Genomic DNA, 18,100 nt, shown 5'->3' with positions numbered 1-18,100 from the left:
ACTTGTAACCAGTCTGTTCTTTTAAGGCATTTTTCTACCCATGGTCCTATTTCCCCCCATTTAACAGTGCATGATTTAGCTAAGGAAATATGAGGCACTGAGCCGCCAAGATAAAATATATGTTGTGAGCATGTAAGATGAACAGAAGCAGCTGCCTTTGTGGATGAAATAAAAACACAGGAGATGTGAAGGGTTTCGGGGCGAGTACCAGAAGTAAGGAAAGATTCTAGCCAGGGGGTGTCTACTTCTATAGGGAAGTATTGGGCAGTACAGTGTAAAATGTCAGGGGCCTGTAAATTGGGAAAGAGACAGGGGGAAAAAGAGTGTAGGGCTTTGAGGAGAATGGTGTGTGGGGAAATATTTAAAGTCCAAGCTGCAAAAGAAGGTTTGGGGTAAGGGGCAATTTGACACAACAACTTGGGGGTAGAACAGAAAAAACCTTTGTCAGTCATAGAAATAGAAAGAGAAAGTTTTGTCATGAGATCTCTTCCTAAAAGGTTAACTGGACAGAGCTGATTTAAAAGAAAACGATGCAGTAAGGTATGTCCGCCAGGACGTGACTGGACTTGAAGAGGTTTTGATACTTGGAGAAGGTGAGGTTGTCCAGAAGCAGTAAGCACAGTAACAGTCTCATTCGAGGCAGGGACCTTTGGCAGCGAGAGGGTAGATCGAGTGGCACCAGTGTCGATTAAGAAAATAGTCTCAGTGCCATCAACGAACAATGTCAGTAAAGGATCAGTCTCTGAATTATGGGTGAGCAAAGGTAGTTGAAAAGAGTGGTTGGAGGTCCCTGCGTTTTCCTATGGCCAGTATTGTTGGTCAGGGGTGTCAGAAAAAACAGGTGGAATAGGGGGAGGCGGGGGCTGTTGCTGTCTGTGAGGGCACTCCCGCCGAAAATGTCCAGTTTCACCACAGGCGTAGCAAGAATAGGAATTAACATTGGGATTAAAGGGAGAGGGAATAAAAGGATTCTTATTGTGGTCAACAGGAGGAGCTCCAAAACCACCTCGTCCTCTTCCTCGTCCTCGTCCCCTTCCTCTAAGGCCATATCCTCGGCCTCGGTCAGGAGTATTCCTGGTATAATAGTTCATCTGTGCTGCCAATAATTTGGCATGAGAGTCCGATTCCTTCTGCTTAGTTTGTTTTTCGGCCTGTTCAGCATGTCGTTTGACTTCATCAAACGTGGCACTTTCCCACCCAATACAGGAAGTGCGGACCTTGTTTTGTATATCAAGGCGCAAACCGGAAACAAAAGGTGGAACTGCAGCTCGGGTGCGGTCATCAACATTTTCCAAGCCCGAGTGATTAGCCATAAGATCTTGAATCCTATGTGCCCATTCATCAACCGTCTCGTCTCTCTTTTGTTTTGCAGCAGAAATAAGGGACCAGTCCGTTCCTTTTTTATATTTTTCTGCAATATTTTGTCTCAACGCCTCCCATTGTGGGTTAAATTCGCCTTCTCCACCAATCCCCTGTCCTCGAGTTAAAGCTGGGTTCCATACCCATGGAACATCATTGTGGACACCCCTGCAAACAGTGGCCCATGTGGTCCCAAGCTTTCGACGAAGTACCTGGGTCCATTCAGCAGCGTTAGGCTTATACATGCTATCTAACTGATCAAGTTGTTCAACAAATTTTAGTCCTCCTACTTCCTTTGGATCTGGAAGTGCATTCACGACATCCTTTAGTTCTTGGATGTCCCAGTTCCGATTTATCATAACTGTTGTGGGATTTTGGGGTCCGGCTAGATGGGCAGGGTTATAATGGGGATTGGGAACTTCTATTAAAGGGCAAGTAAGGAAAGGTGAAGGATCAGAAGAGGTTGGAGAGAAAAAAGTTGGAGCTGGTTTGTGAGTGGAGGTTTGACTTCGAGTGCGTTGGGAGACGGGGGTTTGTCTAGTACGGGATGGGTCATAGTGATCTGTGCCTGGGGGATCATCGGGGGAAACTTCTGCCAGTTGTAGTGCAGGGGGGGCAGTTGGAATGGGGGATAGAGGAGGGGATAGTGGAGGTGCCTGAGGTTGGTACTGAGGAGAGGAACAAATAATAAAGGGGGTCTTTATTTGGATTATTCTTCCTTTTCCTCCCGTCTGCCTGTGGTTCAGTGCCTGTCTGAACTTTCTGTAATGTAATTAGTAATTCCTCTTTCTCCTTTTTAGCCTTTCCCTCATTTGCCCGCAACAATTCATTCTGTTTCTGTACTGCTTCTAAATTTCTGTCTTTTATTACTAATTCCCATCTATCGAACATATCCATTCGATACGGTCCACTATTATAACAACCCTGCTTATTCCTACACAGGATCTTCCTAGTTTCCTGTATTTCACTTGCATCTCCTGTCCCCTCTATCGGCCAACGCCCACCACTCTGTCTATTCCATTTCCTATATGCCTTCTTGAAATCTAAACCTGTCTTCTTTTCTACAAATTTCCTAGGAGACCCATTTTTACGGGGCGTCTGTTGATCCTCCGAAAATAATTCTTCCAGCATTAATGATTTTGATCCCCCTGTGCGGCGATTAACAGGCTTACTGTTATAAGTTCCCATTATGTCCCCTTGCTCTTCCTGAGTCCTGTATTTAATTTTCCAACTATATACTGATTCGTCTAATCCCTTGTACGTATAAATCAGCGAGGTATTAAGTGTGCCACTCACTATTCCCTTACTGTTCCCTTCTTTAGTCCCAAGGGGAGACACCCAACTATCGGTCCTGTCCCAGCTCCCAGGAGAACACGGTATTCCTATTAGTATGTAGATTTATTTATTCCGTCCTAACAGCAAACCTGCAATCTGTGCTCTTTTTCTGTTTACGTTTCCATATATATATACAGTGGTGTGAAAAACTATTTGCCTGATTTCTTATTCTTTTGCATGTTTGTCACACAAAATGTTTCTGATCATCAAACACATTTAACCATTAGTCAAATATAACACAAGTAAACACAAAATGCAGTTTGTAAATGGTGGTTTTTATTATTTAGGGAGAAAAAAAAATTCAAACCTACATGGCCCTGTGTGAAAAAGTAATTGCCCCCTGAACCTAATAACTGGTTGGGCCACCCTTAGCAGCAATAACTGCAATCAAGCGTTTGCGATAACTTGCAATGAGTCTTTTACAGCGCTCTGGAGGAATTTTGGCCCACTCATCTTTGCAAAATTGTTGTAATTCAGCTTTATTTGAGGGTTTTCTAGCATGAACCGCCTTTTTAAGGTCACGCCATAGCATCTCAATTGGATTCAGGTCAGGACTTTGACTAGGCCACTCCAAAGTCTTCATTTTGTTTTTCTTCAGCCATTCAGAGGTGGATTTGCTGGTGTGTTTTGGGTCATTGTCCTGTTGCAGCACCCAAGATCGCTTCAGCTTGAGTTGACGAACAGATGGCCGGACATTCTCCTTCAGGATTTTTTGGTAGACAGTAGAATTCATGGTTCCATCTATCACAGCAAGCCTTCCAGATCCTGAAGCAGCAAAACAACCCCAGACCATCACACTACCACCACCATATTTTACTGTTTGTATGATGTTCTTTTTCTGAAATGCTGTGTTCCTTTTACGCCAGATGTAACGGGACATTTGCCTTCCAAAAAGTTCAACTTTTGTCTCATCAGTCCACAAGGTATTTTCCCAAAAGTCTTGGCAATCATTGAGATGTTTCTTAGCAAAATTGAGACGAGCCCTAATGTTCTTTTTGCTTAACAGTGGTTTGCGTCTTGGAAATCTGCCATGCAGGCCGTTTTTGCCCAGTCTCTTTCTTATGGTGGAGTCGTGAACACTGACCTTAATTGAGGCAAGTGAGGCCTGCAGTTCTTTAGACGTTGTCCTGGGGTCTTTTGTGACCTCTCGGATGAGTCGTCTCTGCGCTCTTGGGGTAATTTTGGTCGGCCGGCCACTCCTGGGAAGGTTCACCACTGTTCCATGTTTTTGCCATTTGTGGATAATGGCTCTCACTGTGGTTCGCTGGAGTCCCAAAACTTTAGAAATGGCTTTATAACCTTTACCAGACTGATAGATCTCAATTACTTCTGTTCTCATTTGTTCCTGAATTTCTTTGGATCTTGGCATGATGTCTAGCTTTTGAGGTGCCTTTGGTCTACTTCTCTGTGTCAGGCAGCTCCTATTTAAGTGATTTCTTGATTGAAACAGGTGTGGCAGTAATCAGGCCTGGGGGTGGCTACGGAAATTGAACTCAGGTGTGATACACCACAGTTAGGTTATTTTTTAACCAGGGGGCAATTACTTTTTCACACAGGGCCATGTAGGTTTGGATTTTTTTTCTCCCTAAATAATAAAAACCATCATTTAAAAACTGCATTTTGTGTTTACTTGTGTTATATTTGACTAATGGTTAAATGTGTTTGATGATCAGAAACATTTTGTGTGACAAACATGCAAAAGAATAAGAAATCAGGAAGGGGGCAAATAGTTTTTCACACCACTGTATATACCACCCCGTTACTCGTCCCGTTAGCCTGTCCGCTCACATCCCCGGATTCCAGCTCAGGTGACTTCGTGTCTGATTCGGTTCAGCAGAATACTACATCAATACGTCCAGCCGAGTCTAGGATATGGGTGAGGCCAGTATCCTTTCGTCAGACCTTTCGTATGCGTCAAACTGCTTGGGTCAAGTCTCCATCACCTTAAGCAACCCGTTGAGATATGAATATGACTAGACGGTCAACAGGAAACTCGCCCTCCCGTAATTTAGAAAATAAAAAAATGTTCGTAAATTCCCCGGTGCTTACCCCAGCCTGGAAGTGTGCAAGCTCTGTCTGGAAATCCGTTCAGTCACCGTGGATGTAGCAAAGAGGAGACCAGGGGCTCCTCACGCAAGAACTCTTTCAGGACAGGGCAGTCCTAACTTTTGCCGGAGCTGCATGCTCTGCTGCCGGAGTACTCAAGTTGACGGCAGTCCGCTGGTAAGACGGATCACTGAAATGGTCTTGCCGGAGGAGTCGACCAGCCGTCTCTTGCCCCACGTCCGGGCGCCAAAAAACTGTGGACACTTTTTGTGACTGAAGACAGAGAAGAAATTAAAATTAGTAAAAACCTTTTATTGATACATACCAGGCAAGGGTAAAATGACAGAGAAATACAGTCCTAGGACACCGCACTTCATCTGCCTCGAGCGCAGATATCCTTGCCCTTTTATAGCTTTTCTAGTCTCCTGATCGTAGACCACGTAAGCAATAAAAATAGCGTCCTGACTCATTTTGTATTATTCCAATTGGTAAAGTCTTTACCCTAAAGGTATATTTTCTTGTCACACACATCATTGAAAGAAAACTTCCAGAAAGTATATATGCTTTTTGTCACGTACGCAAAACACAAACAAGTTTGATCATTCTGTTCTATTTTCTGTACTTACACACATACATTTTGTTCAATTACATCATTTTATGTTTTAACACTGACACTTTAGTACGCAAGCAATGGTATAAGAATGCAGTTAGACTTTTTTTGGAGGCACATACACCATCCAGATCTAAACACTAGATCTGGCACTTATGTAAGTAACATATAAATGTTAATGTTTTGGGCACATGCACCGTCCTGTACAGTCGCTTGCGTACTGAAGAGTCTATAGCTGCAGGTGGAAGCTGCCGTTGCTGTACTTTGTATGTAAGAGCCAGATCGAATGTTATTTACCTTTATTTATTTACTTACTTACTACAGCATAAAGTCACAAGTAGAGTGCAGAGCTTCCCATGTACATATAGAAAGTACAGCGATGGGAAAAGTGCATTCTTGCTCCGATGTAGAACAGTCATCATGATCTGAGTTGACCTCTGTTATAGAGTGTCTTTATGTGAAAACAGCAGTGTGAAATGCAGGAGGGTTTGGTTGGGATTGTTAACACAACTGACAAAATAAGACTGAATTAAAAAAAGAAACAAAGCTAATCTTTACATGTATCATAAATTACACCGGCTGTTACAGAGTGGAATCAAATGTATGTTTTTATTCTAAAATAGTAAGAATACGAGCAGCTCATTTCTCAAAATGGACTCGTCCGGGATCGAACCCGTGAAGTTTAGATTATCAATCAACAGCTGATACCGTTGCGCCACCGAAGCGATCATAGCAAATGTGTGTTAATTTTGTACCCTAACGTGGGTTCTTTTACTGCAGTTATATTCTTTGATAGAAGCGCACTTGTTTTGTTATATTTGTACATTTTGTGAAAGTGTTTATTTGATATTTGGAATTCAGGCTTCACACATTATACACTTCATGTCTACATTTTGTCAATTATTACTAAAACATGAAAACGTTTCTGTTTTAACGATGTATTTACATAGATCATTGAAGACACGGAACACACATGAAATGCAAGTGTTCCAAATAATGATATAGTATTTATAAAAGGTGTCATTTTGCTTGACTTCTCACTCTATACAACTCTAAGCAACTGACACGCAGGTAAACAGACTTGAGCTGAGAAAACTGTGCGGCTGTGGGGTGATGTGATAGTAGTCTGTTTGCTGTTTGCTGCTTATCAACACATTTACAGGACAAAAGAGGCTGACGGAGAGGTGCGAAGCGATTTAAGGTGGGATGGATCTACAAGTTTTTTCATAAGCTCTGGTAATTCTAGTGTTAAGTCGCCTGCAATAAAAACTCGGAAGTCACTGGCAAATTTGACAAGAGGACTTTATAACAACAGAGAATCAAAATGTGCAGCTTAATTACAGATTATGGTCAGATGGCCAAGGAGGACAACAAAATAAAAATTCTAGTTGGTAGGATGTTGCAGAAGTAATAAAACTGCAGTTTCCAAAAAATTAAAAAGATTTCAGTTTTGATCCTTTTTATGGTGCCTGCCATGTTTGATTTGAACCAAACTTTTCTGTCCTATGATGGTGGTGTACAATTTGATGATGGTACATCAATACACTTTTTCAAAATACACGTACATTTAAAATAATCTGGTAGTTTCCATAGATTTAATTTTTTGAATGATATGCACCAACCCAAGAAATTGTATCAGCTTCTGTTATCCATGCAGCATAGTGGTCTTGGAGGAGGACCATCAGGTTTCTACTATGTGTCTCTTCCTTTTCTTTACTATCCATGTTGGCAGTAAGGACAGCCCTCCATATGTTGGCACACATGGGCACAGCATTAACATTAGAATACCAGAAGCATATGAAAAAAACAATCCTGGGCCACCTTAAATTCCTTCACACCTCTCTGCCAGCATCTTTTGTTTTGCAACAAACATCACAACATCAATGGTGGTCCAGAGACAATCCATGCAGCTGAGTCCCAGGACCCCTCTCAGGCATGTGCAGCAGTAATCTAAAGTCCCCCTTCAGTAACTCTGACTAGCAAGTACAAAAGTCATTAGTTCCCCTATGGAAAACAACAGAGCTGACACCTTTCTGCTTTGTGAGGACAGATGGAGCAGTTTTAACAATGTCCTGTACGTGTGCCCCAGGAAAGCAGGTCACAAAATTCTTCTGTCAAGAAAGTGTCCAGTTCAGGTTTCATATGATGGAGTCCCCACAATGATAACAGCACTTTGGCAGGCAGCTGGTGCAGAGCTGAGAGCTTCGACACATCGGTGGTTTTCTGGGTGCTTGAGGTGGAGGTCCCTTTTCTCATTGTTGTTCTGACACTCCGTCCTGAGAGAGTGCAGAGGTAAAGGAGATACTCATCAGCTTCAGACACTGCTGAGATGTGGACAAAGCCAACTAGCAATTGCTGGAAGAGGAAGCCAGCTCAGAACATCCTGCTACATCAAACTGCAGCTTCAGGGCTTTCAGGTGCCAGCAGTGAGTGTGAAGCTTTAGTATCTGCTCCTCCAAACCCCTCAGTTCTTCATCCATGTTCAGAAGCTCATCGTTTCTGTGGGATCTTGAGCATGACATAAGAAAGTAGCAATGGGCCAACACATGTTAGGAGAGCTGGACGTGGCTTCAAATTGCCTTTTTATGTATAACAGCATTTTGTGTTTTTTGTTTTTTTTTTGTGTTTACACTCACACCATACAAGAACTGGATGTACTGCCGGTCAGTTAATGGCTTCCAGCACAGCAGGCATGATGGAGCGGCACTTGGCTGAGATATTCCTGATCTGTCAGCCAGTTCTTAGAGAAGTGACAACAAGTAGCAGATACAAACTAATGAAAAGAGAAAAACTGTCTTCACTGCAAATACAGAGATTAGGCCTTTTTAGCTCAGGAATTAAATACAGTCAGTTCAGCATAGTTGTCACTTTGGGGTGTAATTTGCTTGTCATGTCAACACTGATTACAATAACAGCTCAGTGAGTCAGTGAGTTACTATGTGAGTGAGTTGTCATTTGCCTGGTTTAGTTGCATTCCCTACCTGATTATGGGTGTCGTCATTTCCCAGTTTCTCCTAAATGTTGTGTATGTATGAGTCAGAGTTGCTATGATTATATTCCTATTTCCCTGTCAAGTTTATTTTTTTCTGTACATCCTGACAATTCTGCAGAACGCTGCACATTTCAAGTCTCTTTTTGTGCATACGCAAGCTTTATAAATGAAGCCCCAGAACTGCACACAGTACTCCAGATGTGGCCTCACTATTGCATTAAATAGTCCAAGAATAATGACTATCAATTTCTTTTCAACAGTTTTTGCGATATAACCCAACATTTCATTTGTGTTTTTAATCGCTTCTGTACATTACTTAGATGATTGTGTCTTTTCAGAGGTTGATTCCTGTAGCTCAGTGTTTCCCATCATATTTTTATAATTGACATTCCTTTTGCTTACGTGTGTCACTTTTCTATATTCAACTCCTTTTCCAGGTGTTTGCCCAGTTTTGAAGGTTGTCCAGGCCTTTCTTTCTTTTTGCTGCCTCCTTAGTGTGTGCCATCTCTCTAATTTTAGTGTCATCAGTGAATTTCACAAATATACTAACTACACCAGAATCATTAATATAAGTCAGGAAAAGTAAGCAGGGTCCAAGGACAGACCCCTGAGGGACTCAACTGATGACCTCACTCCACATGGAGCAGTACTCTAGGCAATCCGTTTTTGTCTCCTTGAGGTCACCATCATTGAGAATCGCCATCCACATAGGAATTTCTTCAGTCAGAAGCATCAATGGAGGAAATAAACCTCTGGGGTGTCCACGGTCAGTTGGAACAGACAAAGTCACACACAGACCTGAAGACCTCGGCCAACTGACTCTCCACCACTTGTGGTCATTCTACAGAAAACTCTGTGTTCGGCCATTCAATCTGAATTACTACTACTATACAAGCGTCAATAATGAAATAATTGAGCTGCAATAAATAAATTATTATTAATACACACAGTTCAATGTCAGTTTTAGTGTCACTTTGCAAACTAAATTTTACATTGGGAGATCTTGTCTTGCTTTGTACACATCACAGTTTATTTGAGATATTCCAGTCTGGCTACCATTCATATTACAAAACAGCAGCATTCTGATTATGAAACTCCGCTGTAATTATACAATTAGATTTAAGTGCAGCGTTTCACACCATCAACCATTCTATTTCACTACACAGGTTGGACAATGGCATTGGGCCCATGGGCACTGCCTTTTCTTGGTTTAGTTCTTATTTATAAAATTGATTCCAGTACATACAGAAATCTGCTGACAGGACTCCATCATTATATATTGGAATTTAAATATGGTGTTCCGTAGGGCTTAGTATTGGGACCTTTACTGTTTTCACTTTATACATTTCCACTGGCATCTTTCATTAAAAAACTTAACATTAATTTTCAGACGACACCCAGTTATATCTTTCTTTTAAACCAACTGACATTTCTCTGATGCTGTCTTAAATTAATTGTGTTTGTGAGTTAAAAAAAATTCGAAGATAACAATGACTTGGCTTAGAATACAGTAAAAAACAGAAATGTTAATTATTGGAGAGAATGACGATATTGCGACAATATTCTGTCATTATTTAACTCAGTAGGAATCACCATCAGTTCTACAGAGTCAGTCCACAATCTTGCTGTTATCTTTGAAACTGGCTTGTCATTTAAAGCACACATTACAAAACTATCCAAAACATGTTTTTTCCATCTTAAAAATGTTGGGAAATTAAGGCGTTTTATAAATATGCAGGATACTGAGAAATTATTCCTGCCTTTATCTCAAGAAGGATTGACTAATGCAATGTGGTGTTCACTGGCTGTTCAAATTGTTTCTTTATGCAGCTTTCAGTTAATTGAAAATGCTGCTAAAAGAATTATTACAAGAACAAGAAAGTATGAAAATATAACTGCAGTTCTTAATGAAAACCTCCAGCCCAGAATTATTTTTTTTATGCTTAACCTATGTAGCTTAAAGTGACAGCAGAGAAACATCTTTCACCTCATGTTTTTGTGGAGAGTGGACTTTAAAAATTTCCTTATAGAACATGAGAAATGATGAGAAATGATGACCAATACTAGACAAAAGCAAACAATAAAAAAATGACCATGAAAAATTCCTGCGTTACTTGTGATGCATAATCCGCACATCAAGTCATCCAGTCATATCCACGTAACACGCAGAACACATGTATTTTCTGCTAAAATACTGTTAAATACATATCTCTGGAAAATGAAAGTAGTCCACAAACAGAAAGTCTCTTCACACGTAACTGCACTTTTGAATTGAAGATCCACTTCTCCCCAACATTCATTGGTCAAGAGTCCTGTTGTCAATTCAGAAGTGTGACACTGTGTGAAGGAGCTTTCTGTTTGTGTTTTTGATACTGTTTACTGTTGTCCAGCATTGGTCACCATGGGCTCCTGTTCAATAAGAAACTTTGTTACGTTTATTCTTCATACAAACATGAGATTAAAAATTTTTCTTGCCCAAGACTACAAACTAAATGTAAAGAGACTTGTGACATCTGTCCAGCACATCCTGACTGGAGCTGCTGATTACATACTGCATTTCTGTCATTTGTATAGAAATATACGAGTAATAGAAATATTTATAAGTAATAAATATTTATAAGTAGTAGTATATTAATAATAATATTATTAATAATATTTTTAATTAATAATATTAAAATAAGTAATAGTAGTAATAGAATATTTATAAACTGTCACTACCCCTGCGCTATTCTATTTCTCTTCTTAGTATCTGGAAGTGTTCTCTTAGTTATGGAAAAGTCACCTCAGATCAAGAGGCATTGGAATCATCAGATGGAAAGATTCTATCGTCATATTAGATAGTATAGAAGGGAAAATTTTATATATTAGGCATAAATAACATATTAGCATAAATAGGCATAAAAGTAATTAATAGCTTCTAAAACATTAAGATTAAGCATAATAATAGCAAATAGCAAAAACAGAATGTTAAGCAAATAAGATAGGTCAAGTAAATGGTTAACTAAAAAATCAGTCATATTGCATTTTCTAGTTAAAAAGGAAAATCACCAGTTTTAAGAGAGCAGAAATGGAACAGGACAAAAATGACACACAGAAAATAACAGAGGACAAGATAAGAAGGCATGAGAACATCTGTTCTCATGAAGGCCAGAAAACAAGGAGCAATACCAGTAACAAAATGCAGGAAAAATAGGCCCTAGTAGGCACGTAAGAAGCCAGCTGGAATAGTGAATCAGCAAAGATGGCAAAAAGGCATTGCTGCCAAGGTCAGAGAATGAACAAAATATCCATCCATCCATTTTCCAACCCGCTGAATCCGAACGCAGGGTCACGGGGGTCTGCTGGAGCCAATCCCAGCCAACACAGGGCACAAGGCAGGAACCAATCCCGGGCAGGGTGCCAACCCACCGCAGGACACACACACAAACACACCCATACACCAAGCACACACTAGGGCCAATGTAGAATCGCCAATCCACCTGCATGTCTTTGGAATGTGGGAGGAAACCGGAGCGCCCGGAGAAAACCCACGCAGACACGGGGAGAACATGCAAACTCCACACAGGGAGGACCCGGGAAGTGAACCCAGATGGGTCTCCTTACTGCGAGGCAGCAGCGCTACCACTGCGCCACCCTGAACAAAACATATTCTAGCATAAATAAGTTTAGAAAATTAGTAATACTAGCATTTAACTTAAGTACAAAAATTAAATATAAATCAAGCATACCAAGCAAATGATTAAATAAAGGCACATGCCATATTTCTTTTTAAATTAAAGCTTAGCTTCAGGCCACCATTATAACATAGTATGAACGGCTTAGGAAAGGAAATGACATAAGAAAAGCCCAAAGATGGTAAAAGGAAGCCATCTGCCTTGCCTTAGAGTCTTAGACCAATCAAAAATAAGCAAAACAGAAACTAGAGAGAAATAATGGACAGTAAAAACAGGTGCAGAATGAGCTAATTGAACAAGGACACAGTGATAAGAAACAATATATAAGTTTTGGGTTTTGAACGATTCAGGGCTCAGCTCAATTTGGCCGTATTGAGTTGAGTCCGTGTTATTATTATGGTTATTTTATTGCAATAAAACTATAGACTCTGTATGCCTATCCACTGAGTTCTAATAGCCTTTATTTCAGGTAAAAAGCCTTCTGGTGACTATTTTTGCCACAACAATAGTTACTATTGACACAGACAGCTTAATATCAGTTAATTGTCATGGATCCATGTATACATGAATAAGCAAATAATAAACATAGAAAAATCTGAACTACTGAATTATTTTATAACTATTCAGTCATAATGGTACAGAAATCAATTCAATGACCCAAGACCAGACCAGCAGTTCCAAAGGAGTAACAAACCAATTGGTGTACAGCCCAATATGTTGTAGAACAGTTACAGTAGACAGTACATTAACGTAGGCATACGATAGATAGATAGATAGATAGATAGATAGATAGATAGATAGATAGATAGATAGATAGATAGATAGATAGATAGATAGATAGATAGATAGATAGAAGACATTTTAAAAAAGAAAACTTCTGACTTGCCAGCCCCAGTCCCATTGAGGCACTATACAGGTGTATTGCTGTTGGTATGTTAGACCCCCCCAGTTGTGTTGCTTGACACACTTGTGCTGAGTAATTTGTTGGCTGAAAGTCCTCAGTGTTGGTGTGTCAGAGAGAGCATTTGCAGCGTTGTTCATAATGACACTCAGTTTTGTCTTCCATCACCTTTGTCCCATAACTGAGCCTGTTGCTTTAATTAGTTGTTGATTTCTTAATTATGCTCAGCTACACAGAACTTTATCTCGCTTATCATTTTCTTGACTTTTCTAGTTCTGGCTAGGAAGGTTTGTGTTGGTCTAACTTGTAACCCTGAGTCTCCACAGCTCTTTGTCAGTCTGTCTCTGTCTTCTGTTCTCTGTACAGTTTGGACACAGACCATTCCTAAGGTTCTCAAAAGATACCGTCATGAAGATCTTCTCAAGATCACAGAGTACTTCAGGCCCTGCCTGGCCTATCTGATCAAAGCTAAGATGACGAACATCCTGGAGAGCCTGGTCAGCAAGAAGGCTCTCACCAAAGATGCGTCAAAGGTAGGAGAGCCTTTGTGGGGTCCATCTGAACTGGCCTGCAGTAAGGGTCTGATATAAGGGACCAGTACATGTGATTCAGTTCTAGTTCTGTTTGGTGTGTTGCTTAATTTTGATAATTTTAGAATCAGCAGCACATCTGCCAAGGTACCTGGAAAAAATATTAATTTGTTGGTAAAAGTAAAAAAATAAAAATGTTTTAGAGGTACCCAAGACATTTTTGCATTTTGTATGGTGAAGTGGTGGCTCTGAGGCTAGGGATCTGCACTGGCAATCAGAAGGTTGCCGGTTTGAATCCTGTAAATGCCAATAGGGACTCTGCTCTGTTGGGCCCTTGAGCAAGGCCCTTAACCTGCAATTGATAAGCGGTTTGAGTAGTGAGAAAAGCGCTATATAAATGAAAAGAATTATTATTATTTTATTTTTGGTTTGTTGCAACAATAGTTTGCAATTCTGAAAGCCTTATCAACTAAGGGAGGACAGATATTTATGACTAATTTAATATCTTTATACTCTAGTCTGATATGTAGAGGTTAATGGGATATTTACGTAAAAGAACATCACAGCAGGTTGAACGTTTCAGATTTACTGAAACCTCTTAGCTGATGACTGGGTTCACCAGTAGGGGGCAGTGCTGGGCTCACTTCTTCTTTCACCCACCTGTTCTCATTAAAGTGACTTTATGACAGACACAATGCTTAATGGATGTTCTAACTGCCCTCTTGGTGTCCCCATGTTACTTCATGGAAGATCTCACTAGCAGCAGTGAAGCGACATGGAGAGCCGGTTCACAACTGGCAGAAACTTTCTTTTCTAATATGATTCAGTATTCCTCACTCTACACGTAACACACAGATAATGTGAGTGTAAAACAAAAGAAAAATTCTTAAAAGACTCTCTGGTACTTATTGTATTAATTATTACCTGTAATTTGGTCACAGTTTGTGAGTGTGTGTGTGAGTGGGTCCTGTCCAGGGCAGTTTCCTGCCTTACACCCTGTGCTGTTTGGATAGGCACTGCAACCCTCACAACTCTGAATTGAATGAATGAGAACAGATGTGTGTGTGTCACTAGAGGAGTTATCTTTGGATTTTAAGCACCAACCTGACCATTCTCTTGTTATCAGTTGTCATCCTCTCCATTTCTGTCCTTTGTTCACATGATACTTCAGCTCTTTCTTTTCTTTTGATTGTGAAGCTCCATTCATGTTTAGATGTGTTCTCATAAAATGCAAAAAGCACCAACTATGATATCCATGTCTTTCTTTCTCTCTGTCTGTCTGTCCATTTCTCAGCATGAAAGACATTGGGACGTTGGTTCCCAGTGGACTGAAATGTGAAACTTGGCATATTTATTCTTCAAGTCTAATGTGTGCAACAGTCCAATGTCCACTGAGATATTGTGATTATAGTGCACTGCACACATTTTTGAAATTTCTAGATCTGTTGTTAAATTATGGGTGAATTTGTGAACTCAACTATCTCAATACAAATAACCATTCTGTGTGGCTTCAGTTACTGATAATGCATCACATTTATAATGAGAGCTTTTACATCAACTTTTATATTTTTTTTCTACTTGTTCAACAGCCACTTCTAATAACAAAACAGTGAAACCCCTGCAGTTGTGTGCTGACACAAATACATTACCGGATGGGGTGGGATCAGATGTGGGTGGGGCCAGATGACAAAGTATTACCATATGTGGAATGAATGACAGTAATGTGTGTTCATTTACTCAATTCACTAAATAATGCAATTATTTATTTCTTTAGTATGGTAGTAATTATATTGTGTATTACTTATCACCATCCCTTACGGTCCCAGAATGCAGCAGTAGTTCTCATTATTTGCTAACATTCTTCTTCCTCTTCTTCTTCTGCCTCCATCCCATCCTGCACTCATCTTGTGTGAATCTCAGTCACAGCATCTCAGAATCAAAGTAGAGAAGTGACATGGTGTTCATGTCCATAACATTAAGTACAACTGTGTGACAGACGGCTCAGAAACACTTCAGTGACTAAACGTGTCCTCAGGATTTGTGTAACAATTAAAACAAACTCACAGCTGCATTATCTACAGATTATAATAATTTAATATGTCTCTAACACTGTCATTTATCGACCACACTGACTCCATGTCTGTCATGTTCAGATGCAGTCAACATTTTTATCTTGAGACTTCAGCCCAGATTTTAATTCTCCCTCAGTTGCTTCTTTATAAAATGTGATGTGTAAGAAGTTTGAACTCCAGTTATCTGCAGATCTCCTCATCCACAACAGGGCAGAAACCTTCACATCACTTGAGTAGACATCTGCTGTCTGTGAAGGCGACTTCAGCCACCTGATATTGTAAAATGTTATTATAACATGTTTTACTTTCACTAGTAGTACATGGAATTATATTCTGTTATTGCTGTTCTTTCTGAATATGATTCACTGTTATAAAAAATATGTCATAAACAAAATGGTGATAACAAAACCTTTGATGAAGTGATTAGAAAATGTAAAAATGCTCCAACTTTTAAAGCAGCTCATCAAGTCTCCGCACACACATTTTCTTACTTGTTCACCTGGGCAGCCACTCAGCCTGCAATCAGTGACTGGTGAAAGATGAAGGAGGTGCCAGTCTGGTCGTGGGCAGTGAAAAGAGAAGAGAAACAAAGGGAGATTGGGGGGCGGGTTGGTCTGCTTGATCACATGACAAAGTGGTGGTAAGATGGGGCAGAATCCCCAGCTTCCTGATTGAACAGCGAGGATAAATCACGAAGTGTCAGTTTTAGTTAGAGGTGTGATCAAGTCCCAATTTTGCAAGCACAAGCAAATCTCAAGTAATAAGAAGCAAGTCCTAAGCAGGCCTCAAGTCCTTGAAGTAAACTCAAGTCAGGCGTCAAGTCTGTAATTTTGTGGCACAAGTCTTCAGGTCTTATGTTTGGTCAATACCTTCTCCTGATATATAAGTTTTTAAATTATCAGTGATAGTATAAGTAATCTTGTGTTTTTTTCTTGTAATCATTGCAAAGACCTTCCAGCTGTTCACATATTTGATCACCTGTGTGTGTTCACTCAAACCGTTTGCCCAGATAGCCTCTCATCTTCCTATCAGGCCACACATCCACAGTTACAGAGAGATGTTCAGCTTGCTGCACTTGTTTTTTGACTTTTGCTTGTTTCTCTGCAACCAATTTTCTATTTTAGAGGTAAAAGTATTGTGCATACTCGACAATGGACATGAAGTGATGAGAGCTCCTATGTTTAACAATTGAGAGGACATGTTGCAGCTTACAATTAAGTCTGACAATATTGCATTAGTGAGGAGCTTTTGTTGAGGCGGTCAAGTTTAACAGCACTTGACTGAATGAACCCAGAGAAATGCTGGGCTGCAAAGGCTCACCGGTTACCATCTCGGTTTTCAGATATTCCTCAAAGCTAAGAAATAAGAAAGGCAACCATATCTAAAAAAATAAGAAATGTAACATATTTTTCTACACTTTGTCCCAATTAATAATAAAAAATAATAATAAATTTTATTTATATTGCACTTTATATTTTAGCAATCCCAAAGTGCTACATGGTCCTACTAGCAAAATACCCGCGCTTCGCAGCGGAGAAGTAGTGTGTTAAAGAGGTTATGAAAAAGTAAAGGAAACATTTTAAAAATAACGTAACATGATTGTCAATGTAATTGTGTTGTCATTGTTATAAGTGTTGCTGTCATATATATATATACATACATATACACATATATTATATATATATATATATATATATATATATATATATATATATATGTATTATATATATATATATACACATATATTATATATATATATATATATATATATATATATATATATATATATATATATATATATATATACACATATTATATAATAATAATAAATAATAATTCATTACATTTATATATATATATACACACATATATATATAATATATATATACAAATATATATATATATATATATATATATATACACATATATATATATATAATCTATACTAATAAAAGGCAAAGCCCTCACTGACTCACTGACTGACTGACTGACTGACTGACTCACTCATCACTAATTCTCCAACTTCCCGTGTAGGTAGAAGTTTGAAATTTGGCAGGCTCATTCCTTACAGCTTACTTACAAAAATTAGGCAGGTTTTATTTCGAAATTCTATGCGTAATGGTCATAACTGAAACCTGTTTGACTGACTCACTCATCACTAATTCTCCAACTTCCCGTGTAGGTAGAAGTCTGAAATTTGGCAGGCTCATTCCTTACAGCTTACTTACAAAAGTTAGGCAGGTTTTATTTCGAAATTCTACGCGTAATGGTCATAACTGGAACCTGTTTGACTGACTCATTCATCACTAATTCTCCAACTTCCCGTGTAGGTAGAAGGCTGAAATTTGGCAGGCTCATTCCTTACAGCTTACTTACAAAAGTTAGGCAGGTTTCATTTCGAAATTCTACGTGTAATGGTCATAACTGGAACCTGTTTTTTGTCCATATACTCTAATGGAGGAGGCGGAGTCACGTATCGCGTCATCACGTATTACACCTCCTACGTAATCACGTGAACTGAAAACGAGGAAGAGATTTACAGCACAAGTCAAACGCGGGAACGAAGGTAAATGACATTAAT

At 39.5% G+C, this 18,100-nt stretch overlaps 2 protein-coding genes and 1 long non-coding RNA gene across 3 annotated transcripts in view; 2 read left to right on the top strand and 1 right to left on the bottom strand.

Moving 5' to 3' along the window:
- LOC114643553 (protein NLRC5-like) overlaps positions 1 to 18,100 on the bottom strand; it is a 5,922,889-nt gene that overhangs the window by 4,176,067 nt on the left and 1,728,722 nt on the right. The window lies entirely within an intron of this gene.
- Positions 1 to 18,100, top strand: part of LOC127527384 (uncharacterized) — a 902,058-nt gene that overhangs the window by 555,612 nt on the left and 328,346 nt on the right. The window lies entirely within an intron of this gene.
- LOC114641927 (NACHT, LRR and PYD domains-containing protein 3-like) overlaps positions 1 to 18,100 on the top strand; it is a 117,410-nt gene that overhangs the window by 4,900 nt on the left and 94,410 nt on the right. The window contains exon 2 of the mRNA XM_051925838.1: positions 13,284 to 13,450. Within this exon, the coding sequence (XP_051781798.1) occupies positions 13,284 to 13,450 (167 nt within the window). The remainder of the gene's footprint in view (positions 1 to 13,283; positions 13,451 to 18,100) is intronic.

This window comes from Erpetoichthys calabaricus, chromosome 4, assembly GCF_900747795.2.
Source record: "Erpetoichthys calabaricus chromosome 4, fErpCal1.3, whole genome shotgun sequence".
Classification (NCBI taxonomy): Eukaryota; Metazoa; Chordata; class Cladistia; order Polypteriformes; family Polypteridae; genus Erpetoichthys; species Erpetoichthys calabaricus.
The sequence above is the reverse complement of the archived record's forward strand: the minus strand, read 5'-3'. Positions and strand labels throughout refer to the sequence as shown.